Source organism: Onychostruthus taczanowskii, unplaced genomic scaffold, assembly GCF_017590055.1.
Source record: "Onychostruthus taczanowskii isolate IOZ18803 unplaced genomic scaffold, ASM1759005v1 scaffold2, whole genome shotgun sequence".
Taxonomy (NCBI): domain Eukaryota; kingdom Metazoa; phylum Chordata; class Aves; order Passeriformes; family Passeridae; genus Onychostruthus; species Onychostruthus taczanowskii.
Window position 1 is genome coordinate 26,459,449 of NW_024499239.1, and position 26,555 is coordinate 26,486,003.

The following is a 26,555-nucleotide window of genomic DNA, read 5'->3' on the forward strand; positions in this document are numbered from 1 at the left end:
GGTTCACTAATAGGATATTGCCTACAAAGTGGAGATCGTATTAATGATTAAATTAACAAAAACATTCTGAGTTAAAAAAAAAAAACCCCAAAAAAATCCAACAAAAAAACCCAGAAGAAAACACTCCAAACCGCCAAAACTGGTACAGGACAGACATTTGGTGCTCTTGAGCACTAAAAGTCTTTGAGGCAAGAAGCATCACCCAAAAAGAACCAGAGCTGTTGTAGTTCTAAATTCAGTCAAGCCCTGGATTTCCCCCTGGTTGATGGACACTGACATTGTGTCTGTGAGGATGGAGGAAGATTTATCATTTTACCCCAACCAAGCACTTTGTTTTACACGTTCACCTACAGCGTGAAAAATGCCAAAGTCATTTGTGTCAAGCATTACAAAAAAGGAAGGAATAAAAATTGCCATTCTGCTTTGAAGTTGTTGGAAATAATTCTCTACAAGAGAAAAGACTTATGAAGGCAGGTAACAACAAAGAATAGGATTGGACTCAGCAAAAACACTGGGGAAGGATTTTTTTTGTATTTCAAACTGTGATGCATAAAAATGATGAATCATTCTGATGATTGCTACCAATTTTGGGTATGTTTGGGTAACACCTCATTCATTTGCAAATCAGGAAATTCCAAAAATGGGGACAAAAATGCAAGTTCCTCAGAAGAATTCTGAGTTTTATTAGAAATAAAACTAAAATAAAAGACGATTGATGGACATGATATGGATGAGAAAGAAGGCAACTTCAGCAGCAAAAGGCAAAGACAGAAAGCTGTAAGGTAAGACCAAGGTAAAACTGTGCTTGCACATTTGCTGTCCAGAGCTCCTGGTGCTGCCTGGCTTTTTGCCATCTCATTCTCTGTACACATTTCAGATGGGAAAACTGCTATCAGTGACTTTCAGAAATGAAAATATATGGTGTGACTCAGGACTGCCTCTCTAAATGCAAAAAGGGATGGAGAGGAGAAAAAAAAGATACATTTTTACCTGGGGTGGAAGGGGGAAATAATGAATACTAGCATATTATAGTGCATTTGAAAGATTCATTAACTTCAATTTTTAATTGAGCAGACAGTAAATAAAGAACTGACTGGAAATAATCAGATTAAATTAATGATTTATGGTCTTAAAGCTTTTATCTATTAGGCTTTTGAAAATCACCTGTCAGAAATGAGTGTCATTAATACTTACATTGATGTAGAACCTTTTGTACAATGCTGCCAGTGATCTGTTCATCCTATTTATTTATTTACCAGTATCCATTGAAATGGACGAAGACTAGAGGAATACTGAGATATTTGTGTGCAAGCCAAGGTAGAAAATTTCATCTGCTCTTGCTTTCTCTTGCATAGACTGGGAATGTGAAGTGTTGCAGCTTCCTATTTGTGTTATTTAAGTGTTTTACTTCTTTAAACCAGTGGGTGTTAGGGTAACTCAGTGATTAGCTGCAATACCATGCAGGATTTGAGGTTTAATGTTACACAATATTGCAAGAACTGTGGTCAGTAGCAGCTATTCCTACCTACATTCAATTTTAGAATGTAAACCAAAAAAATCACCAAATACTTTTGTTCAAAGGGATGTCCTTTGACACTGTTATTACCTGAGAGGGCTCCCACAAAGCCTCAGTGATTTTCCTTCCTGCATAAACTCTACAACTGTATTAGCATCCCAAAAAGAACAATAATCCCTGTGAGGACTGAGTCAAATAATGTATCATTTGTTATTGCTTCTTTCTCATTTCCCCTTCTCCTATTTAAAAATGTCTTTGTTCTACTGTTAATACACACTGCTGAGTGCCTTCATGTTCCTTCTGACATTGCAGCAAGAACAATTCCTGTAACAAAAAAGTATCCATGGCACTTTCAGTCATGTCACAAACAGAGGTTTCAGACCTTATGGCTGCTCTTACCTGTTTCCTTGGCTATGATAAATCCAAATCTTGATATTTCCAAATCCCCTGAAGCTCTGAACAGTACAGACTGTGTTTTGGGAAGGTAACAGCTGATGTGCTGCACATTCTGCATATCTACAGTCAAAAACTGTCCTTATTTCATTACAACTAAAAGAAAAACTGGAGTCCATTGATTGGTGCCCCAAAGGGCAGCAGTATGAAATTACAGACTACGAGGAGACAGCAACGCCTCCCTTTCTGGCTCTGTGATAAAAGGTTCCCACTGCAAAGCAGTGACTTGACTCTGTCACCCAGATAAAATGACCCCATCATTAGGGTGATGGCAGCAGCCTTTCGGTTGCTCATCCTTCAGAAGCAAGACCTGGATCCTACAAAACTTTTGACTGCAGGAAGTGCAGGTGTTGATAAAATCTGGACTGTTCCTCCCTTCTCTATCTTGTGCGTTTTCAAGCATAACATATTGTAAAGAGATTAAGGCTTACAGAACCACTTTTCCTCAACTTTTGAAGTCTTGGAAGCACTTCAGGATCATCAAAACAGGAGTTTTATAACCTGTGTACTGTTAAACTAAACTTAATGTTGAGATTACACTTTCATGCTAAAATCCTTTTTAAGGCTACTTAAAAGTTCCTTAAGAAGTTGTCCTCAGGCTGAAGTTGCTGCTGCCTGCTCTGAGGCCATAGGAAAAACTTTCTGGGACTTTGAAGAAAATCCACTTAATTGTTTTATTTGATTTTCAGAAGGCCAAGGCTGGAAATAAAGCAGTGAAACCAATGATTTTTTCAGGCTAAGTGATGGAGTCAGTCCTCCTTTATTACCATCAATATTTCATAAAAGATTGTCTAGTGAAGCCTGATCCACAGACTTGCCATAATGTTATTCTAACAGAATAGTCAGGTCCTTGGTTTTATCTTTGAAAATTTAATTAAGTTAAAGCAAAAAAATTAAGCATTAGGGAGGTTTGTTATTAGGCTTATGGTATTTTACTCAGTAATATCTAGATATTTTCTAAATGAGCTTGCTGCTCTTTATTTCATGAGGCTTTCCAACACGTCTTCTCCTTCATAACTGAGTTCAACTTTTCACCTGGGATAATTCTGCCTAAGAATACTTTCTTTCTCGATCCATATCTACATGACATGATGAATTTTCTTCTTGAATCCATGGGTAGTCAATAAGGGAAAAAAAAAAAAAAAAAAGAGAGAGAAAAAAAATCTAGCCCCATATGTGCTTGACATTCAGCAGCAGGATTACAAGGAAATATGAATAAATGCACTGAAAATTCACCCTACAACCCACTCTTACTCCAGCAGCTCTCCCAGATCACTATTTCTCACAGCCTGCTCTGTGTCCATTCATATCACCATCCTAATTTCTCCTAAAATTTCCCTCATGCAATTCTGTAGCAAAAGCTTCCAGCAAGAGATGAATATTTTGTCCAAATAACAACTGTCCTGGGGGAAACAAAGACATGGTTTATCTGACTCTACTGCTTATCTTGAGGATCTGCTTTGACAGAAAAGTAGTTTAGAGCTGCACAGGCCATTCAAGGCTGAGACTATCGGTGTCAAAACACAAAAACAGTCGTTACTGAACCAATTCAAAATGACAAAAAAGTGCATTTTATTCCTGAAAACACCTGGGATTCTAGGAAAACACAAAAAAGAAGCAATGTGGGATATACCTATGACTGGTTTATCATAACCACAATGCTTGCTAGAATCCAGCTAATGGGATAGAGGGGAAAAGCCAGGATAAAATCCACTTTGACCCACACATTACATCAGCTGAAGCAACAGAGACACTCCAGTGCAATTCCAGAGTCCCTTGATACTGGGATTTAGATGCATATTTTGTTCTGGATTAATAAATTAACAAATTAATGTTATTACTCAGTGGTCTGCATTTGAATATTTGACATGTGTATTTTGCTTGCAAAATCTTTTAAAATCAAAACTGCTGTAACTTTTGTTCAAGATCATTCCTAGATAAAGGATTACAATTTCTTCTTCTGCATCAGTTCAAAACTCCATCATTATACATGCTGTTCCGTGCTCATATCTTTGAAATGTATTTTCTCTGGATATCTACTCATTTTTGAGCAGGTCTGAATGTTCTCCAATATTTCTGACTCACTATTTCCTTGTAAATGATTTTTTTTCACTTTCCTCAGAAGTACTTACAGCTTTTACTGAACTTTCTTAGTTCTCCCCCTTCATTTCTGCCCTGAAATGGCTCAATTTTTAATGACAAATTCCCTTTCTTTACAGTAATTAGAGCTGTTTGTTTAATTTCCTATTTTGTTGTGACTTTGGAAAAACAGTGTAGATTCCTGTATTTCATCCTTTCATTGCCCACCATTCCCAATATTTCTCTTACACTTTGTGCTCTAAGACAGTCTATTTAATTAAGCTCTTACAGTGTAAGATGCTCACGTAAAAGCACAGTGCTAATATTTAATGATTGAAATATAACCCTGCTAATAAATCACAGAACAAAGGCCAAGATGCTAAACTTTTTACAGAGTAATAAAATGTTAACCTGTCTTCAGTAGCAAAAATTTATCCAACACACAGGTTTTAGAAAACACATTCAGGTACCCATTTTAAAGAAGCACGAGAGACAAACATCAGTTCTGGTTGGTCAGAGCACAAATAAAACACTGTACTAAATAGGATATGAGAGTAAAAAGTAAAGAATGAGGGTAATCAGGTGGGGCTGTATAGAAAACATCCTTTCTGAACATCCAACATGCCAGGTGCTGTACTGCACCATGGTGTACTAAGGTTACAAATTCAAACAACTGGTTTGGTGGAGGTAAATCCTTAACTTATGCAATCAGTTCATTAACAAAAGTACCAAGTGCTCTTGATTGTACTATTAACAAGTTATAAATCACAGAGACTGTGCTGTGATTGGATTGTAAGGGATAGTAGGCAGAAAGGGATACTAGAGTTTGTAGGAGTCCTGTTATTTTGGGAAAATATGAATCACACAGCACAGAGCATGATCAAACTGAAGTGAGTTGCCTGCTCAGAGGGTGTTATTCACTAGAAAAATATTTTTTAAATATTGGTGATTACAAAGGAAGTAATTTGATTTTATTTCTTTTAAAGAGGCCTAAAATAAGCATGCTTAAAAGTTAATTATTAAAAAAAATGAGGTAACTGGAAAATACTGGGAAATTATTATGAGTAAGTTTCACTGCAAGGAGATAACCAGGTATTTCTCATGAAAATAAGTAATAGAGAGCACATAAATATGTGAAAGGATTACAAACAAAATGTGAAGAAGTGGCTGCATTACACTTTTGTTGATAGGAAATACTCCTGCATTTTTTTTCCAATGTGTAAAACCACGCGATAAATCCTTTGTTAATGAATGATGATCTCTAGGAAACCAGATAACAGAACCAGCCCAGCACTGGTATTACGTTTACAGTCCCAAAGTTAAAAATGCTTTCAAGTTGGCATGAGGGATTCTGCAGCAATTTCCCAGTTAGTATTTTTCAAATTTAATTTTTAATCTTGTACTCTCCTGGGAAGGAAGAAACCCGTCATGATTACCCACAAGTTGCTAACTTCATGTGACATTTGATTCTTAGTTACATTACAGAAATACGTGTGAACAAATAAAATTATCCTTCAACCCTTTTGGTGTTGCTGTGAAATGTAAGAGTGCAGCAACCTAAGGAAAAAGGGACAAATGAATAGAAAAGGATTACTCAAGAGAATGGCAATAGTCTCACTGCCCCTGGTGTGATTGCTTACTCAGGTGTTGATAGGTAGGAAGAAATTTTGGGACAGAGTTATATTGCCAAAGGAGCCATGAGATAAGGAAGCTCCTCCCCTTTCCAGCCATCCCGGATTCCTTGGTTTCATTGGAAATCTGCCTAGGGCAGGTGTTGAGGGATCAGCATCTGCTGTAGCCAAGTTCTCCATGTCCAATTGTTTAATTTTCCCCCTATTTCTGTGTCAGCAATGCAGTTTACAGAGCACAGGCTCTGCAACTGTTCCCTTGCCAAGCCTTGGGGATGGACCCTCCCAGCCTGAAAGCAGCGCTGGCTTTTGGACAAAACCAGTCTTGACCATGCAGACACTGAGTATTTACCTCCTTAAATAACCTACTTTCTTCAGAGACAGGAACACCAGAGGCTCTAAAAGTCACAAAGCAGCAGCTGTTTCTGTGTCTCGCATTGTCTAAGGCACTTTGATTCCATTTCAGCATTAATTGAGACACCAGAAGATGAAATTGGCATGGATCCCAGTGGAATACCAATACTCAGTGGTTAAAGTCAGTACAAAAAGCAGATAAAGAGTTCACCCATGACACTGCATTGCCAGAAAGTTTAATCCTGAAAGAATTGGAGTTCATTTCACCTCAAAACATTTACCCCTCCAAGAAGGACAAACACATAAGATCTGGTTGCAGAAGGCACTCAGGACCTTTACTCAGAGAGTCCAAACTTCTCAATGTCTCACTACAAAGAAGTGGACTTGTGGCTTTAGCTACATCAGTACACTCCTGATGTTTGCTAGGAATTAGGAACATCTGCTGCACACACAGGGAGGAAAGGTCTGGGACGGAAATTAAACTGGAGCAGATGAAACACTAGGACACAAAGGTAGCTCACAGCTTTAATTTCAAATAAAATCTCTCAACTTGGATGAAGAGCTTGAATTAAACTAATCTATGACCTTCTTAACACTCCTTGATCAGAAGCAAGGATTACCACCTCCTAAACAGTACTTCTTAACTAGCTTAAATGTCAGCTAAAAAAAAAAAGCAGAGTAAAAGCTGATCAGTCTGTAAGATGTACAGATTTTTCAGGATGCAAGTTGGATGCAGAATATTGACACTTTTTCTCCGTCATCAGAAGCAAACAGCTAGGTGTGTACTCTGATGAAGCAACAGTGTGCACTTAAACAAAAAAAAGAATAGAACATGTCAAGTATGTCTGAAAATATCAGCAGGAACAGTCTTTGTTCCTTGAATTGAAGTTGCAGAAATAAATGAGCCAATTTTTTTGCTTAGGTGTCTTCCTCTGGGTTCTGTCTGTCTTAAATTAAAGTCTGTCAGTTCATGAATTTATACAATATTTACAAAAGCACAAAGAAAACACTGTCACCTATTCCCTATGAAGGCCACCAGTGCCACCTGGAAGAAGCTGCAGTGCCACATGTGAACTCCCAGCACTGCATCGACCTCAGGTGCATTGCAGAGTCACACAGATGATCTTCACTTTCCCTAGGAGAAAGTCTAGTTCTGCATTTCTTATGAAGCAAATACTCTTTGTGGTTTTCTGAGAGTTCTTTCTGGAAAGAAAAAATACTGGTTTGGATATTAGTTCTGTTAGTGATGATGTAAATTGAGATTAAATCCATTGTCGACCACCAGAGTAAAATCTTCTTTCACAATTTTGCCCCTTTTCTCTCATTGCCAAATGAGCTAAGAAGGGTCACTGAGCACGCCCAGCTGATTGTTTTGTTTCCACATTTATGATGGGAAAGATTCCAATCAGTCTGAATTAGGAAGCTCCAAATAATATAGTTCTTAGAAAATGAAAGATAACCCAAACTGTGTCTCATAAAGAAGTTCAAATTATTTTCTTTTTTTTTTTTTTTTTTTTTTTTTTTTTTTTTTTTTTTTTTTTATAATAAAAAACCCCCACCCCCCCCCCTCCCCCAAAGATTTTTTTTTTTTTTTTTTTTTTTTTTTTTTTTTTTTTTTTTTGTAAAATTAAAAAACCCCAAGCCCCTACCTGCCCCAAAGTAACCCCATTACCACCTTTGTGTGGTAGGTGTTAGAATTATCTCTTCAAAGTGACAATTACATGGAGAAAATTAATAAAGGCTCCTGCAAATTTAATGGACAGAGACATAATAAACCAAAACCAGAGTGATTCCGTTAGATTTCTTCTGCTACAAATTACCAGCCTCATGATACTATTGATGGGCTTTCACTATATCCACTTTAAATCACCACAGACCATTCCCTCACTCAGTTCTTCCACTGGCCAGGTGTTCTTACAAAGCAACTTTGATTATTTGTCCTGTCTCCAGAAATCTTTTAATTTTGTATGAGGTGAAACAGACAGATCCATATGGACTCCACAAAATTCTTCATAAAAATCAATTAATGCAAAAGTAGTAAGGGACTCTTGAAAAGTTGATTTTTATGTGCTTTAAATGTGGTGCTTCATCAGTTCATACTGAACAAGAAAACACCCCTTCATTCAGGTTTTGTTGGAAATAAGAAGAATGAAACTGAGTTTAACTCTTGTAAATGTGCAATGACCACCAAAATGGTGAAGTATTTCCATAAAAGCATTAAAACTCCCCAAACTGAAACAACTAGCAGAAATCTCTTGGACTTATCCTTTTGAGAATGGAAAGTCTGACCCAACCCACTATAATTTGAATTCCAACTGAACAGCCTGCTACCATGGCTCTTAAGAGTTTACTGGATGCTGAAATTCATCAACCAGGAAAACCTATTAGATTTAATAATTTAATTTTTCAAGAAACAGTCCAGGGAACCAACAGTTAAACCAAAGAACCTCTAGTAAACACAACAATGAAAATTAATTAATTAGCCTCCTTATAGTGCTTTGATAGATGCATTGAATAAATCTGAGCTGATGTTTCAGTCAGGTGCCTTTGTGTGGTAGGTATTAGAATTATCTGTCATTAACCTTATGCTTCTAATGAAGGTGCTTGGGTAGAAAAGTTAAATGACTTCCCAAAGTCACATCTGAAGTTGGCATTACAACTCAGGCATTTACTTTCAGTCCCTGGAGATAATTTCTTTAAAAACATAAAGGGATGCGTGAGGTACAGATCATGACCTGGAAAGGCACCATCATTTCTCTAACCTCAGTTTCAGAAAGCAGAAAAAAAATTGAGAGATAGCTGTGAAAAAACATTGCAAGGAAAAGTTACCCATCCAAGCCTGGAGTGGTACCATCTAAATTCTGTTTTATTATATTATTATTATTTACCCCCGGAATCTGTCTGAAAATTTGATTTATTTTGTATGATTTACATTATAGTTAAGTGACACCTCACTCTGTGTTTCCAACAAAACCCATAGATAAATCTAGCTGTCAGTGAATGTCTTGAAAAACGACAATCCATCTTTGTTGTTATTAGTGTTATGGTAAGAGGTAGGGAAGGGAAAATATTATATAATGAAAATGGCTTTTGAGAGAAGATTTAAATATTCTGCAATATGGTCTGTAAAAGAAACTTAACCTCCTTAAGGCTCAAGATGACAAAATATATATTTAGAAATGTATTGGCTATGCAGAGAAAATTCTGCCATTTGTATTCAACAAATATCAAGAAGTGCAATTTTTTTCCCCTCAGGATGGAAAAATGCAGATTTCATGAACAGAAATATTAAAACATGTATTATTTTTTCCTGACCTTTTGACAGGCTGTCTATTGAGCTTGGTAGGACATCCAAAAAATTCAGATTCAGATTTCAAAACTAATGATTAATACTACAGACTTTTCACAGTATTGAACTGGCAGTGCCAAATTCCCCTACCATGAGCAAGTGCAACTCCACGCATTTCAGCAGAGCTGTGTTTGCATATCTTAGCAAGCAATTCTGGCCCTGTGCCTGGGAAAGTATCTTACATTTCATAGTCACTTGATTATGGCTCATCTTTAAACCACACTTTACTATTTGCAAGATACTTAACCCACAAAACCAGAGAAGTCCATCTGCTAAGATTCCATTGTGCATCAGTAAGTAAAAATGATGAAACTATTTGAAGTGACAAATCTAGTATGAAATGGACATAAATATATTCCAAATACGTATTTGCTTCTTCAGACTGATGAACTTGAAATTTAGGGTTAAAAATTTCACTTGCACTAGAAATTAATTTCTTCAAGATGATTTTTACCTGAACCAGAAATAGTTCTTACTACTTAATAGGGCAAGATTCACTCAAAAGAACCCATCCTTGGAAAAAAGTAAGAATGCACCCACAGCCAGTAGCAGCTGTCACAGACATATAGGATTTAATTAAGAATCTGCTTCTGATAGTCTGGAACAACTAAATGGAATAAAAATATTAGGTATTAGCCTGATACCAACGTTGTTGATTTTTGGTGGGGAGCAAGCTAACCACATGTCAAAAATCATTAACCAACCTCCAGTTTGGTCTAAAATACTAATCTAATGTTATGTTAGGCTTGTAAAACCGAGACTAAATAATTGAAACTGTGCTTTTTTGTTTGATTTCATAGAATCATAGAATGCCCTGGGTTGGAAGGGAATTTAAAGTGTCACCCAGTGCCACCCCTGCCGGGGCAGGGACACCTTCCACTAGCCCAGGTTGCTCCAAGCCCTGTCCAACCTGGCCTTGGGCACTTCTAGGGATGGGGCAGCTTTTCTGGGGGCATCAGGATCTCACCATGCTCACAGTAAAGAATTTCCTCCTAAGAATAAACCTAAATTCTCCCTCTGACAGTTTAACAGCATTATAGTTATTTCTTTTTCCCATTAAAGTTGTGGGTTTTTCTGGCAGGGAGTTTTTGGCTTTTTTTTTTTTTTTAACTACACCTCTAAAAGGTATTTTTCCGCCTTTTATGGCATTACTTCTTACGATATTTTTAAAACATCAACTTAGCTATTTTAAACTTTTTTAATAATGCTATTAGACCTGTCATTGCAACACTTTTCTGCAAATCTGTGGAGGATGTGACTGCTATAACACTAACCCCACATATGTTCATGCATATAAGCCTACAACTCCACTGCCACTATAATATAACTATGAACAAACATTGTGGAGGGGTTTTCCATTTGTTTGGGGTTTTTTTTTCCTCTTTTTCTACACCTACTAGCTATTTTCTTTTTCATTGCCACAGCTCCAGTCACAAGGAGGCAGCAATGAATCTTTGCATATACACAGGGAAGGTTGCTGACAGCCCTGTGATCCTCTTGCAGACAGCAGCAATAGACCTTACTGGATTCAGCATTGCACAGAAATTTCAGACCACCAAGACCTTCCTTTAGGCACCTACAAGTTAAGTACTATAGCAAACACCTGATTTCCAGGGCAGAATAAGGTATCTTGACTCCATGTTTGGTACATGGCAAGAATGAGATGCTCCAGAACATTTGAAAACACACACCCACTGTAAAAACATATCCAGACACTTATTTTATCAGGGAACTATCCAGATTTAGTCAATATTAACCAAGGAACCCTCAGTCTTTGCCTCAGCTCAGGCTCTACAGAATTAGGAAGAGTTGTGTTTATACACAAGACATTCAGAGGTATAGTTCAGTTATCTGTCAAATCAGTAGCTCCCTAATTGCATTTCCCTTTGCTAAACAGCACATTGTGTGACAAGAAAATATGTTGCGAAGGGGCTACAAAGCCTTCAAAACCCTGCTACTGCAGAAAAATGCCATACAGTGTTATGGAACAAATCACTGAGTTACATTTGTCTTTAAAAACACAAGCACTTTTCATAGTTCTTGGCCTGTTGAAGGGCAAACCAAAATTAACATTATCATCATTTTATTAGATGTCCATTTCATGAAGTATCCAAGGTTTCAATCATTTCAGTTTTTACTCCTCATGGAAGAATAAAGCTATTTCAATATCATCCCTGGAGACTTGTAATTATCACTTGTTGGCTTTACTGTGTGTCTCTTCAGAAAGAGATGGTACTATAAATATATATATGAAGTACAGACCTTTCAACACCATATATGTTCTTAAGGCTGTGCCTTCTCTGTAGGTCCTTTCCCTATTTCAGTTCAAACTGACAAATAATTAAGTCTAGAGCAGCCATTGGCCAGGACCAGATTGTGAAGCACTGATTTGGCTTTTTACTTCATAGCCATTCAGCTCACTGTTAGTGAAGCTGAACTGAAATTTAGCTCTTGTTGCTCATGTCTTTTGACAAACTGCTGGAAGCACCATTTCTAACATGCTCAATTACTTTAATGAGCTAATAAAACACAGCATGTTCCTCTGCCCATCATCCAAACATTTCCGGGGTGATCACCGGCATAAAGTTGACCTAAACTCCTGGAACAACACCTCTAATATTTCAGCCAGTATATAACCTTTCCTGCCTCTCCTGGAGGTGCCAGATGGAAATCTGGCTGTGTCAAGAAGGTCACTTACCTCCACTAACTTGTTGGCGTGTTCACGGAAGACCTGAGCGTATTCCTTCACTTCTTTCTCGTTGCCGCTTTTGGCGGCCTCGATGAGAACCAGCAGTGGGACGTTGGTCTCCAGGAATGAATCTGATATGTGATCCATCACTGCCTTCCGGAGCTGTGACAAAGGACAGCAGACCAGTAAATAAAGGACATTTATCAGCACACATTCCCACTGTTCATATTGAAGCACTGATGTGTTGCATCTCGCAGCGATACGCGGGAATTTGGATTTTTTTTATTTCTTTTCTTCAATATTTGCAGCAAGCAAAATCAAGAACTTGAGGGCCTAGGCTCTGCCAACCCCTCCTGGGATTTGTGCTGACATACACCTAATCCTACTGGCCTGAATGGATCTGTACAGAATGATGGTGATAACTCATGTAAGACATAGCAAATTGATGAGAATTGAAAGCTCCACACTACTTGAAAAAACAGTTCAGCTCACTAAAAAGCCAAATACAGATTAAGGAGCTTAACTCCAAGCAACCATTAAAAAATATTAGCTTGAATATTTCTAAGCCTTCTCTAATTCCTCCAGTGAATAGTATTCCATGCAATAATTAATATTTTGTGTAGCAGATGCCTTGTGCTTTGTATTCCTGTTTGAATAGCTCCAAGAAGTATAAACAGAAATCCTTTTTAGCATTTTCCAGGCAGATTAGAAAACATATTCCAATTTATTCTAAAGGAAGAAAAAAGCCACCTTAAAAGTTACTGAAGATTTAACACCTGTTAGTCCATATAAACATCTATTTGAAACAATATTACTGTAAGAATGATATCACTAAACTCTTTCCCACCTTGCTAATGACCACTAATTAATGTCAAACTTCTCCAAAATTTGAAAGACAGCCAGAAAGATGACTGAAATCTTAAACAATTCTTCCTGGAAGCTTAATTGCTCTGCAGGATTGCGGATCAGAAACATCTTGATTATGTTTTCTCCAGCTTTGAGGTTGTTAAGAATGGAAAAGTGTGGACTCAAACAGAAGCTAGGAGCTATTCAGCCTGGAGCCTTGGGTACCCATTAGTCTCCTTAAATCATGCATTTTTAGTTAGATGAAGCATCCAGAGAGGTAATTTTCTCTATTCTGCAGCCCAGACAAGAAAGCTTTATCTAGACAAGGTGCCATCAAAACACCCAATCACACTGAAAACTGGCCTATTGTCAGACACTGCAAATACACAATCCAAGATGCATTTGCTGTTTGATGATAGCAATTCTCAGCTCTATTTGAATAAGGAGAAAGCTAACTTTGAATATTTTCCTTCATTCCCTGAGTGGTGCAGTAAAAACAAGCAAAGCAAAATAGCATATATGTGCTTGTAGGAGGTATTCATTTTATTTCCATCACAACTGAAGCAGTCAACATATTAAGCAGTTCTCAATTCTTCTTAAAAATTAATTCTACTCAGATTCAACCTGGAAAGTTTTTTTTCCACTTTCAAAATGATTAAAGGCACTCAGAATAGCTAACTCAGTAACACATACAAACAGGGGGGGAAAGAAGACAAAAAGAAGAAAAGAATCATCTATCAGAGACCTGCCAACAGTTTGGAAGCTGGTGTGTGTTTGCTACCACCTATTACATTTCCATCTTGTACTCTTTATTTTTTCTCCCATCAATCTGCTGCTCTCCACTTGCTGACTCTTATTTTATTCTTACATTAAAAACTCCTTCAGATCATGCTTTGGGTCTATTTGCACAGCATCTCACACAATGGGACAACGATCCATGAATAGTTTTCATAGGTACCATCCCAATATAAATAACAATATTGTTCCAAATACATCAAAACATTACAAGAAAAAGAAGAAAAGATATTCTAAGATGCTCAGAGAATAGTGCAGCAGCACAGTACCCTGCATTCCATGGTTGACAGATTTCCAGTCAGTACTTATAAAAAATTTTTAACTTAAGAATTCAGACGCACAGTGGGATTCTTGGGGTTGCTCTGTGAAGGACAACCAGGAGTTGAACTCAATGATTCTTGTGGGTCCCTTCCAAGTCAGGATATCCTGTGATTCCCTATTAAATCAGTAGTTGAACCTATAGCCAGCATTATGAGAGAAATACTGCCAGAGAAGGTGCATCATAAATTTGCATAATTCTCCTCTGCAGATATCCATTTCCCAGAGCGTGCTGGCAATCTCCAGATCAGATGCCTGATTTGTGTACCCATAGTTAGAGCTTGATGCCCATTGTATCAAAAAAGGCCAAATGGTAGCATTTCCAAAGGAACACACCAAGCTTTTAAAAATCCCATGTGGCTTCCAGCTCATTCTCATTGAAAGATCCTTAAAAAATTCCACTTGCTCAAGTTGAGTACGTGCCAGTGAAAACCTACTGTCCACTGCACTAAAACCCCTTACTTTAAATGCTAAATGAGCACCAACACTTTCCTGTTTGTGTCCTGCCATAAGGAGGGATCTGTTCCAAAGGCTTGTATTTATTCAATGAACAAGCAATTCAATTTTTAATCCAAGGTAATGTGGTGTTATGGATCAGGTTATAACAATATGCCCCATGGAATTGTAACAGCAGTCTCAGGATGTTCAGTAAGCAGCTTATTTTCATCACTGTTAAATATCTTCAGCCTACAACCACATACCAGAAATCAATAAAAATGACAGCAAGAGCATCAGCTAACCAGCAATGTGGGGTTTACCATAGTAAATATACAGTAGAGCCCTTTCTGAATCAAAAGGAATGAATAAAATGGATATCTTGTTTCTAATGGTAACCGTGTGTTGTACTCTGAGGTTCATAATTGCAGCAGTTGAAAAAAAATCTGAATTCTGACTGTCACAGGTTTAATAAATACAAAATTAATACATTCCATTTTTCTTCTGCTGTGTTAATCATAGATGTCAGTAGGATATTTCTGGCCCCTCTTGTAAACAGGCACTATAATTTCTTTTGGAATTTGTTATCTGAGTTTTAGGATGTCCTTGCATTGAAGTTGAAAGGTAGAGTTAACGGGTTTTATGTAAGCAGGAGACCACAAATTTTGCCATCCTTCACCACAAGCTGTAAAGAATGACTTGACAAAACCATTTGTTAAATGTGACAGCAGTATGAAGGCAAGACATTCATCCACGAGCTCAAATGGATACATGACAAGGTAATATTAATGGCACAAGAAAAGACATTTAAAAGTACTGGCTCACCATTACCAGTCTATTTGATCCAATTAGGGCTATTCATCAAGGTAAATAACTGCTGGAAAAGCAATCTTGTGTTCCTGTGCATACTGCAACAAAGCCCAGTCTAAGTGACGGCTTGTGCACCCAGAGATTTCAGTTTCATCCAGGTAATGTCAGTTCAGAAGGGAATGGGAGAAGGCTGTGACTTGAATTTGAAAGCAGCAAAAGCCCATGGTGTTTTATTCCAAAATCAGCACCAGGGCTTTGCTCATGCACCTGCATTAACAAATGCCTTTGCAATGCCTTAATTTATGCTGAGTTCTGATGTAAATATTATGACACACACTATTACTCGTAAGACAATGCTTTAGGTTTTCTTCCCCCCACAGGATTTTTAATTTAGACATGAATTCAAAGCACGAATTCCACCATGTGAAACTTCATTTATTAGAGGAAGCACGTTAAATTAAGGTCTTGCTTAATTCATTTTGTCAGAGAGAAAACTTTATTAATGTACATAAAGCTAACAGATTAATAAATTTGCCACAACAACAAAAAATATAGAAGGAAAATATCAAGACCTGTAAATATTTTTGAAAGCATGAATGGTGCACAGGCAGAATTTACGCGTTTCCAGTTCAGTCAGTTTTGTCAGTTTATGGTGCTCAGTCAGGTTGCTGTTTTTGATAGCATCATGCTCTACTGTTCTAAGCACTATTTAGGGCTGTTTTATCATTGTCAGTTCACAGCCATAATTGAGCTCAAAGAGGTTAAATGCCCACCAAAACGATGTTTTCCATGGCTATATAACAATTTTAGAACCAAAATGTCTCAGTGCTACTTACAGTCTAGAAGAGAATTAAATGTCTAATCCTGCCACTGGAAGGTAAAGCCACAGCAGGAGATTAATGACTCCAACAGATTGTTAAACTTTATAAAGCCTGGCAGTGCAGAGCTGCCTGTAACAAAAGTTTACCAAGGAGCACCTTATTCACCATTTTCCATTTAACAGGTGTTGCAACCATCTCCAGTTTGCACCTGCAGAGAGCTCCCAAACAGGCATTAATTCAATTGAAAGGGATGAAAATAAAGCCTTCTCCACTGCAGTTAAGGTGTGTCACCTCCAATATACTGTGAAATTGAGTTCTGGAGAATAAAGCAGTGACCATTAGAAGCTGCTGCAGTTTGGTGCTAAAGAGAAAGTCGCAGTCAATTCTGCAGACTGTGTCACATAAGGAGGTGACCAAAGAATGGCAACTTGGGGGATGGGGACAGAAACACCACCAGTTATGCCCTGGCAGATTAAACAGCAAAAAGACTAACATTTAGAACACGTATCACACTTGGATACTCAAACTACAGATCTGTGGAATAGATTTAAAAAGTAAGATTTGAGCCAAAGAGAAATCAAGAAGAAACACTGTTACAAAGACAGGTAATACTTACTAGAATCATGAAATGGCCTGGATCTTAAAGATCATCCAGTTCCAAACCCCCTGCCATGGGCAGGGACAGCTTCCACTATCCCAGGGTGCTCCAAGCCCCATCCACCCTGGCCTTGGGCACTTCCAGGGATCCAGGGCCTGCCCACCCTCAAAGGAAAGAATTTCTTCCTAAAATCTAACCTAAACCTGCTCTCTTTTAGTTTGAACTTCTTAATATATTTTTAATGTGTGAGCTTTCGTCTCTCTACAGACAAGCAGCCATAATCAGGAAAAGATTTGGGGTGAATTTGCTAACAGAAAGCAAGCTGACGTTACAATTTTTGACTAAAAATTGAAAGAATATAATAATTGAAAGAACATAAGAAACACACACAAAGAACATTCCTCCAAGTCACAGGCCACTACAAAGGATTCCTCAAAATAGTTCATGGCCCAAAGCATGGAAGAACCCAGTTACCAAGTGCTAAGGTACTTAATCCCCATTGATTTAAATTTGTTTGTTTGTTTGGGGTTTTTTTGAAGGTCTAAGGTGGGTGGTTTATCAGTTTTCATGACAGAAAAAATTTATGCTGCCTTTAAAAAAAAAAAAAATCGGCGAGGGCAAGCCTCAGGCTTGCTAGCAATAATAGTGCAGTTACACAAAATCAGAGAAAAAATTATGTGTTTGAGGGAATGATAACCACATACCCCCCAAACATGTGAGGATTATCAGGGTATGAACTCTGTCTTTCATATCTGGATAGAACAATAAAAACCACACTCTGATGGCAGTGCTGAGATTCTATTAAATATTTATTATTTCTAAAAATAAAGAATTATAAAGGGGATTAACAGGTAGAGGACAGTACAGAGATTCCCATCAAAAATATGGGAAAACCAGAAATATAGGTAGGAACTGAGCAGACAGTAAAAAGTGTTATGGAAGTCAAAATAACCCAGAAGTGAAAAGACAGTGATTAACTTCTGCATTCTGTACGACCTGAAAGGGTAGAATTGTGATAAAGTGAATGTGGGAGGATGAAATTGCAGAACAGGAAATTGCATGTAGGAACAAAGAAGGGAGAAAACCTATAGGTTATTCCAGCCGAGGAGAAAAAAAAAAAAAAAAAAAAAAAAAAGAGAGATAAGACTTTGAAAAATAACCTTGCGAAAACCAAAGAGGACTGAAAAGTACCAAAAATGTCACCAAAACTGCAAACCTAAAAAGCCTGATGTAAAAGAGGTGGAACAAAGAAGAGGGTAACGAGGAAGAATAGAGATAATGGATTAAAAATGCAAACATTAAACTAAGAACCACAATCTATTGTGTAGCTTCATTTATGTCTCAGGCCCTGTTGAAATGATACTTAAATCAAGCAGAGCTTTGGAGCTTTATCCGGTTTTTTAAACTAAATACAGTAAATAAATAAATAAAAGGGAAAAAGCTGGTCTGAGGAGACGAAATAGCTATTTGGTCAAGATGGGAAGGAAATTTTCTACAAAACTCTTAATGAAGTTATCTTCACTGTGAGCAGTCAGATCCAACAAGCCTTACAGGTTTAATACAATAAATGTCACACTTGCAAGTCCCACCTAACCCAGATGCATGAGCAGCCTGGCATAGTAAATATTGTCTTCAGCTTCTCCAAGACCTAGAGCCTGAGCCCAGTGGAAGCTGATGACAGCTCTTGGGCAGACCTGTCTATTGAAGTGCCAGACAATGGCTAAAACAAGATTAAAAATTGATTGTGTGCTGCAAAAATGGATTTCTCATCATCCTGTCCAAGAGTCACTCAAAGTCACCAGTGGATCTTGCCCGATGGACAGAGATGATTGATATCTGATACTATGAATTATCACCCATGCCTTTCAAAAAGCCCTTACAGCAGTGAGATCAGTCTGGGTTTTGTTCTTGGGTTTGTTTTTTTGTCTTTTTTCTCATTTCCTTTATACTTTGTTTTCTTCTCCTTTGCAGTAATTTTTACACAGTAAGAATTGGAAAAAACCTTCTGTATCTGGTTGCTTAATTACAAGTAGAACATAACATTAAAGATATTTCATAACACTTAGAAATAGAGTTAGTGAACAAAATTACTGTCAATTAAGAAACAAATATAATGTTGAAATCCCATTTGGCAACTAAACTCTATGTACTTTGCCACTGCTCATAAAGCCATTAGGAAGATGGAATTAGAGAAGTCTTTGGAAAAGGATTATGTTTTCCTCCATGTTTATAGTGCTCCCTAACTCATGCTACTGCACCAACATTTGAAGCTATTGTTATGGATCCAAACTTCCAGAAGTGCCTTTAGCTGATGTCACTACAGGTCATTCTTCAGATGATACTACATATCAGCGAAAGCTTCTTTATCTAAAACTATTATCAACAGAAGTCTCTTGAAATACATTTCTGGTGGGTTTTTTACCTTTTTTTTTGGTCTGGTTTGTGGGTATTTTTATTTATAATGTAGCAATATTACACACTTACATTGAGCTTCTCTCACATTTACAGTGTTTTTTATCAAAAAGATTTTTAAAAACTCCATAATTATTCCTCTGCCGTGATTAGAGAGGTAAGCATCTTCTAAACACAAAGATTTGCTGAAATATCTGAAGTTTTATGAGGGCTTAGTATTTGAGGAATAATGCACAAACTGTGTGCAGTAATCTCTTCCAATGCAATAGAGCTGGCACTGAGTTCTGCCTCCTAATTCTTATCAAAGCACTTTGAAAGGCCAACCCTCTACTCACTTAAAGTGACTTCAGTTAAAAAAAGAAAAAAAAAAGATAAAATCAAGTCCCTATTTCACAAAGCAAAAGCAGCCCATGGTTACTACACCATGGCTTTTGCCAGGAAAAAAAAAAAAAATCCATCATGAATATTATGTTGCAGTTCAAAGTTTCCTTTGTTTGATTAAACTGTTACACACTGCAGCCTTACCCAAAACTACCTGATAGGGGCATGGTTTCCTGAAATACGGCACCATATGTGCATCAGTAAACATTATGTGTAGAGTAAATTAAACCAAGCCTTATAATAAGGCAGTAAGGAAATTACTACAGACCTGAAAGAGTAAATCAGCAGTATTAAAGCACTCTCCATTTCCTCTGAAACACTTCAGAGCACCATAAAAACCTCAATGTCACAGTGATAAACACCTAGAAGTGAGTTTTGAGGGAGACAAAGACATGTGCATTCAAAGTTCAAATCAAAATTCTTCTTGATTGTAATTCAAATAACAGTGCATTTGCCCTCTTTAGATCAGATGTTTGAAAATTTTACTAAAAGTCTTTTCTTGAAGTAAATTCACCAGTTATTCTACCAAATGGGAGCAGACAAAAAGTATTGATCAGCATGCCAGAGGCTCACAGCTCTTTCAGACCATGCTGGTGACATTCAGAGTGTCCCTAATCCTGGGGCCATAAATTCAGTGGAAGCTGGAAGAGCAGAGGACTTCATCAAGTGGGGCATTGCTACCTCTGCCTTCTAAGCCAGCATCACACCTTTGTAACTAGAAAACAGCTACAAATCTAGAAAAGAACTACACACAATGCAATGCACCCCTAGTAAATGAATACAAGGCATAAACACGTAGCCCTGGCACAGAAATAAATCTGTATTAGCATTTGATAGACTGCTTTTGGGAAGCCAGCTTCCACATTTCCATATTCAAGAGCACTGGAGTCACTGCAGGTGAAAATCAAAGCTATTAAGCAACAAGGAAAAGGTGCTGAGTTTCTCACAAGCAAGAGCTGATGCCACAGGTGGCCTTAGGTTCAAAGAGGTTTAGATTAATTTGTGGCTGGCTCCCTTTACAAAATGCCAGCATTTTGTCAAGATGTACTGTCATGCAACAGAGTGGGGTAATCTCAGCAATAACACTGTACTTCCCCTTGGAACAGCCAAAAACTCCTCCTTGGTTAATAGAGCACAGACTCCTGTGGATCATCTGTTTAAGTGTGACCTTGCTTCAACTCTGCCTTTTCAAAAGAAATCTTAATAAACATTCCTGCCAGACTAGGTTCTGAAGTTACAGCTCCTTTGGATATTCTGCTACTGCTTCACACTTGCATGAAGTTTTGCATTTTCAGAACACTGCAGCAACTCTTACAAACTCTCACAGTGTTATGTGAGCTAGGGAAGGTCTGTGACTATTTCATTCTCTGTTTTCTTCCCTTATTTAAATTATACAGCTCTTGAATTAAAATGAAAAGCCCCCTTCAGGATTTATAACCTTACCCAATGCCCTCTTGTTTGCAACAAAGGGCACATCAGAGAAGGAGAACACAGTTTCCCAGCCCCCCCAGAAAGGCACTGATTGCTGCACTATTGACTGGTTCTATGGATAGCTGGAAAGTCAAAGGGATCCTCACACAAACCTACCTTCAGGGGGCCTCAGTTAGAAATCAGATTGTTCATGGCTCCCTATGCATAAAGAACTTATACAGAACACATCCTCAAAACCCCAAGTCACCCTCCAGAGATGAACTCTCCAGTGACTGTCAGGGAGGCTGAAGGAAAACAACTTTATATCACCACCTGATTGCTATAACTGGCATCAGCTGGTGTGAATGTTCAGAGTTCTCTCTTGCCTCTTCCCCCTGCCCCCTGAAGTATGAGTTTTTTGTTTCTTTAGGTGTGCTCTTCATTGTCTTTGGGAGGCTGAAAGGAGTTTGTTATTTAATGTATATTAAGTTTGATTTAGAATTGGGTTCACTGTTTTCCACTGAAGATTTTGTTTTGCTTTTTGAGCCCTTATGCTTCCCTTGGGCTTATATCTTAATATTCAGATGCTGTGCACCTCCTAATGCTGGTACAACACAGAATATCTCAAGTGAGGCAGCTTCACCTTCAGAAGCAACTTGTTTTCTGAGCTTCAGATTATTCTTCTAAAACTGGACAGTAAGACTTGCTAATCCTCACAGAGCACAGTAAAGAGAGGATAAAAAAAAATTAAATCAGTTAATCATGATTTAGAGCACCAAGTTTTAATTTCTAGGTGCTGCTGGCCCTCCCTAAAGCATTTGCAAGTCATTTGGTCTGGGTGTGAGACAGCAGCTTTGCTGCAATAACAGGATGATAAGATTTCCTCTTTTGGAGGAAGGCTTGTGTTTTCCTCAAAGGAATTACATTCTGTAAAGAAGCAACCTATGCATATCTTTGAGTAGAGAGATTTAAGCCCACAGACTGAAAACTTATATAAGTGTCTATCCATAATATAATTAACATTGTATGGGTTAGCTGTGATAAAATCTGTTCCAAAAGAACACATTCTTTCAGTTTTAGGTGTCCCATCAGTCTAATTCCATGAGTTAATATTCGTGCTTTTTATTCTGAGAGCCCTTCTAGAGTCTACACCAATTTTTGGCAGGCTTCAAAGTGCTAAACTTTTTTTTTTTACCCTAAATAGCATTCATAAACAGCGACACAACTTAATCTACGTGGAAGTGAGTAACAGAAAGAGCAAATGGAGACACTGCTGCTCAAGGAACAGAGAGAGATGATAAATAAGGCTAAGAACATGCTGAAGCCTGGGATCTAGCTCAAACTGGTGAAACCCATGTTAAACAAAGGACAGAAAATGCCAAGTCCTTTCAGAGACCTATGAAGTTAATACAAACTGAGTATGATCAACATGTTGTCCCCAAGGTCTTTGTTTTACCAAATTTGCACAAATAAATTACAGGAGGTATTTGTCTCATCAAGTTTTAGGCTTTTGCAAGTTTGACTTGCAGCCTAATACAGCCACTGAAACAGTACCATCAAGGATTTAATGATCATTGTGAGTGCCTTCAAATTCAGGATATTTGTGACTAAAAGATAATATAATAATTGTAGATTGAAGGGAGGGATGTTAGAGAATTTGGCTGACAACAGGCTGATGAAAATCATGCCCAGAGTCCACCAAGTGTCTTACGGAGGAATTTGTAAGATCCCATCTTAGCACAGGGGAATGTAAATGAATGACTGATCAAATATACATAAGGGTCATGTGAAAGGATGTACTTACTGCATTATACATAAAGAATTGATTAGAGGTGTAAAAAGAGCAAATATGACCTGGATTTTTTTTTTTTTTTCATTTTGGCTTCTGCAGAGCGTGTGCCTGGTAGAAAGACACCACAGCACGGTCACCATTAACATTAGTTAATGCCTAAATGGCCAAACCTGATCCTGAGTACCCTAAAGTGTGTCCCCATTCCTAGGACACTGATAGTGGCTACTGGAAAAAGCAGAAAAGAAGCAATCAAAATCCCACCCCATCAGAAAGAGGGGAAACTCATCTAAACCAATGCAGAAACCTTGCAAAAACCTCTCTTACAGCTTTCAGCCTACCAAGGAGCTCTCATTTAATCACCAGTAACAAGGACAAACCCCAGATACACCTGAAAGCCATTTTTGGGAAATCGTATAGGAAAACAAGCTCTGTGGCACTGTGGAAATCACATAAAAACTGCACATAAAGGGTTTATTTATGCATAGCAACCTGCTGTGGTTATACAATTCCCATGTTAGTGCAGTTGCAGATAGCAGAGGAGAACAGAGCCATACTCTGGGCTTTACTTTCTGGACTGGTGTTCTGAGGGAATGATGTTCATCACAGAAAATCTGCCCTTTTATTTTTCAAACACATATTAATCAGTTGGCCAATTTTAAAACCATCTGACAGAGAAAAAATGTCTTAAAGATGGTGAATAGCTGGAGTTTGATGTAAAGTTGTCTGGGTAGGAGAAGAGTAACCCAAATCAGTGTCCTGTGGAGGGAAATTTGTTATGTGAAGTCAGAAGCTGGCTGGCCAGGTACCAGCTGAGCAGGAGCCAAAAGCAACCCATCACTCTCTGCATTTCACCTGGAGTAACAAATCAGCCTCAGATGACAAGGAGTGAGCAGGGAGAATGATGGGGGTGAGAAAATGGGAGGAAACATGAGAATCAAGGACCTGAGATTATTGCTGTAGAAAGCCCTAAACAGACAGAACAATGCTAGAGAAAACAGAATTTCATTAATTTAGATGTTCACAATTTTGGATTTCAGTCCTGTGTCTACACAACATGGGTTCCTCAGAGATTTGTAGGATGCTGTCTGGAAAAGACAATCTGAAAAAAGGACATTTTTGATAAAAAGAAGCGCTGAAGTGGAATGTTTTGCCTCAGACAGTGGTGTGAATAATTATTTTTCCCATATTCAAAACCACCACCTTAGCCACTACCTGTATGTATCTACTAAGAGGATGTTCATGTTATTCTGCTTTTTGTGTACCTGTCCAAAAACTTGAGCTGGATTTTACCCAACAACACACAAAGGCCGCAAAACTATAATCAGGTGGCAAAAAAATGCATTTTTGATACTACACACAGAAATTTAGATATCTAAAAGTAAAATTAATTTCTATTAGGCATCCATTCCATTAAAGTGAAAGCCCAGGATGTCAGACTAAATGCTCAAAAGAATTTATCAAAATGCAACTGGTAATGCAGATATTTCAGGACTTTCTACTCCACAGTTCCTATTAATATATATGTTTTATAGAAGTTTTCTTGCCTAAAACTGCAAGGAGAAGCAGAAATCCAATATTAAAAAAATCCAGTACTTTTTATTTTCTTCTTTTTTCTACTTTCAGATGAAACATGAAAATTTAAAGCCTAGCAAAATTCTTTGAATCAAAGGAAAGTCTCCTTGGCCATTTTAAAAATGAGGGTTTAATTTTTAATATTTATTTATATGTAAATATTTGTATTTGCAATGCTAGGCTAGAAATAAGTTAATAATTTTCAAAATTAAAACTGGAAACTACTGGAAAAATCCACACTAGACTTTTCAAAGCTCTCAGGCTTCTTTTTAAAAAATTAAAATTAAATTTCTGGATAATTTCTGGAAGTTTTCCACTTTTTAAGAAAATTATACTTTTCTGTGAAGAATTTATTTGATGCAGTATTTCTAAGCAGCTTTAGTAATAACATAAACCTCAGTCTGTAGGAGTTGGATGAATTCTCCTTAACAGCTGTATGACAGTATAATTTCCAGTAAAAACTGAGAATTGGTGGTGAAAAAAAAATATTATTTCTGTCCAATTCCTTCCACTGGGAGGCACAGGAAGCCTTGAACGGGCAAAAACGAAATAATCCAGGCAGGCTGCTGTAATGGCAGCACAGCTGGGTGGTATTTAAGGCAAAATAAATGGTTTTGGTTATTCCACCTCGAGTGGCTCGTGCAGAATGAAGCAGCTCAGCTATCAGGGGTGGCAGCAGGGCCAGCAGGTGGGACAGCAGTGGTGGTGACAGCAAAGCAGAGGTGGTGACAGCACAGCAGCTGCTGCTCTGACCTGTGCCTTCAGGTGCTGTGACCAAACCGTCTGGTGTGTCCTGCCTCTCTCTCTCAGTGTCACCCCAGAGATGCAATGTTCAAAATGTCAGGTGTTCCTGCCCCTTTGGGGTTACCTGCAGCATTTGAACTCTTGGGTTGGTGTCCTATGGAGGAAAAATTAACAAAAGAATTGGAATCAACCAGCACCTGATACTGGCCTGGCTTGGTGTACCACATGCCTTTGTTTAGGTTTTGGGTTTTGTCTTTTTTTTTCTTAACTACAGGCTTCCATACCAGTTGGAAAAAGAGATTCCCAATATTGCCAATTGGCACAACCTCTTATCAGATCCAGTGCTTTCCTCAGCTTGTTCAAAATGAAAGGCTGATTCAGCCTGGAGAAAAGAAGGCTTCCAGATCTTCTAGCACCTTCCAGTGCCTAAAGGTGCTACAAGAGATCTGGACAGGGACTTGTGGAAAAGGCATGGTGTGGCAGGACAGCAGGAATGGCTTTACACCGCCAGAGGGCAGGGTTACAGAATCACAGCAATTTTAGGGTTGGAAGGGACCTCTGAAGATCATCCAGTCCAACCCCCTGTCAAGGCAGTGTCACCCAGGTGACAGGAATGTGTCCAGGTGTGTTTGGAATGTCTACACAGCCTCCCTGGGCAGCTGTTCCAGTGCTCTGCCACCCTCAGTGTGCAGAAGTTCTCCCTCATGTTGAGCTGAAGCTTCTTGTGTTTTAATTTATGGCAATTAGTCCTTGTCCTGTTGGGCACCACTAGAAAGAGTCTGGCACCATCCTGCCTTGAAAATATTTATATGGATTGATGACATCCCTCTTATTCTCTTTTCCAGAGTAAACAAGCCCAGCTTCTACAGTATCTCCTCATACGGGGGATACTCCAGACCCTTCAACATCTTTGTGGCCTCTGCTGGACCTTCTCCAGTAGCATCTTGTTTAAATTGTACTGAGGAGCCTGAGTTAGATTTTAGGAGGAAATTCTTCCCTGTGAGGGTGGGCAAGCCCTGGCACAGGGTGCCCAGAGAAGCTGTGGCTGCCCCCGGATCCCTGGAAGTGTCCAAGGCCAGGCTGGATGGAGCTTGGACACCCTGGGCTAGTGGAAGGTGTCCCTGCCCATGGCAGGGTGTTGGATACAGATGGGTATTAGGGTCCCTTCCAACCCAAACCACGCTGTGATTTCATGAAAATCCAGTGAGGAATGGCAGCAGTAAGCCATGGGCTGGTGAGGTGTGTCTGCTTCCAAGAACCTGCTCAGTCTGACTTAGCTTGATGTGCTTACTGGCAGTTTATAGTAAGACATATAATTAGCTCCCCATAATAATTTCCCAATTCCCAGGAGAGTTTAAATGATGCAAGTTTAAAAGATGTAATTCCATCAGAATAAGAAATATTGAAGTGACTGTGAATTGTGAGGCAGAATTTTAGCACTGTGTGTTCCATCCACAATCATTTCCCATGTCTGCATTTTATGCAGATAATGAAATCAAATCTCCCAAATAATGAGCTAAGTGACCTGGGAGAAAATGAAAAATCAGTCTTAG

The 26,555-nt window shown here is 38.3% G+C and overlaps 1 protein-coding gene across 1 annotated transcript in view; it reads right to left on the reverse strand.

Annotated features, from left to right (window-relative positions):
- CTNNA2 (catenin alpha 2) overlaps positions 1-26,555 on the reverse strand; it is a 363,424-nt gene that overhangs the window by 86,495 nt on the left and 250,374 nt on the right. The window contains exon 7 of the mRNA XM_041402631.1: positions 12,078-12,230. Within this exon, the coding sequence (XP_041258565.1) occupies positions 12,078-12,230 (153 nt within the window). The remainder of the gene's footprint in view (positions 1-12,077; positions 12,231-26,555) is intronic.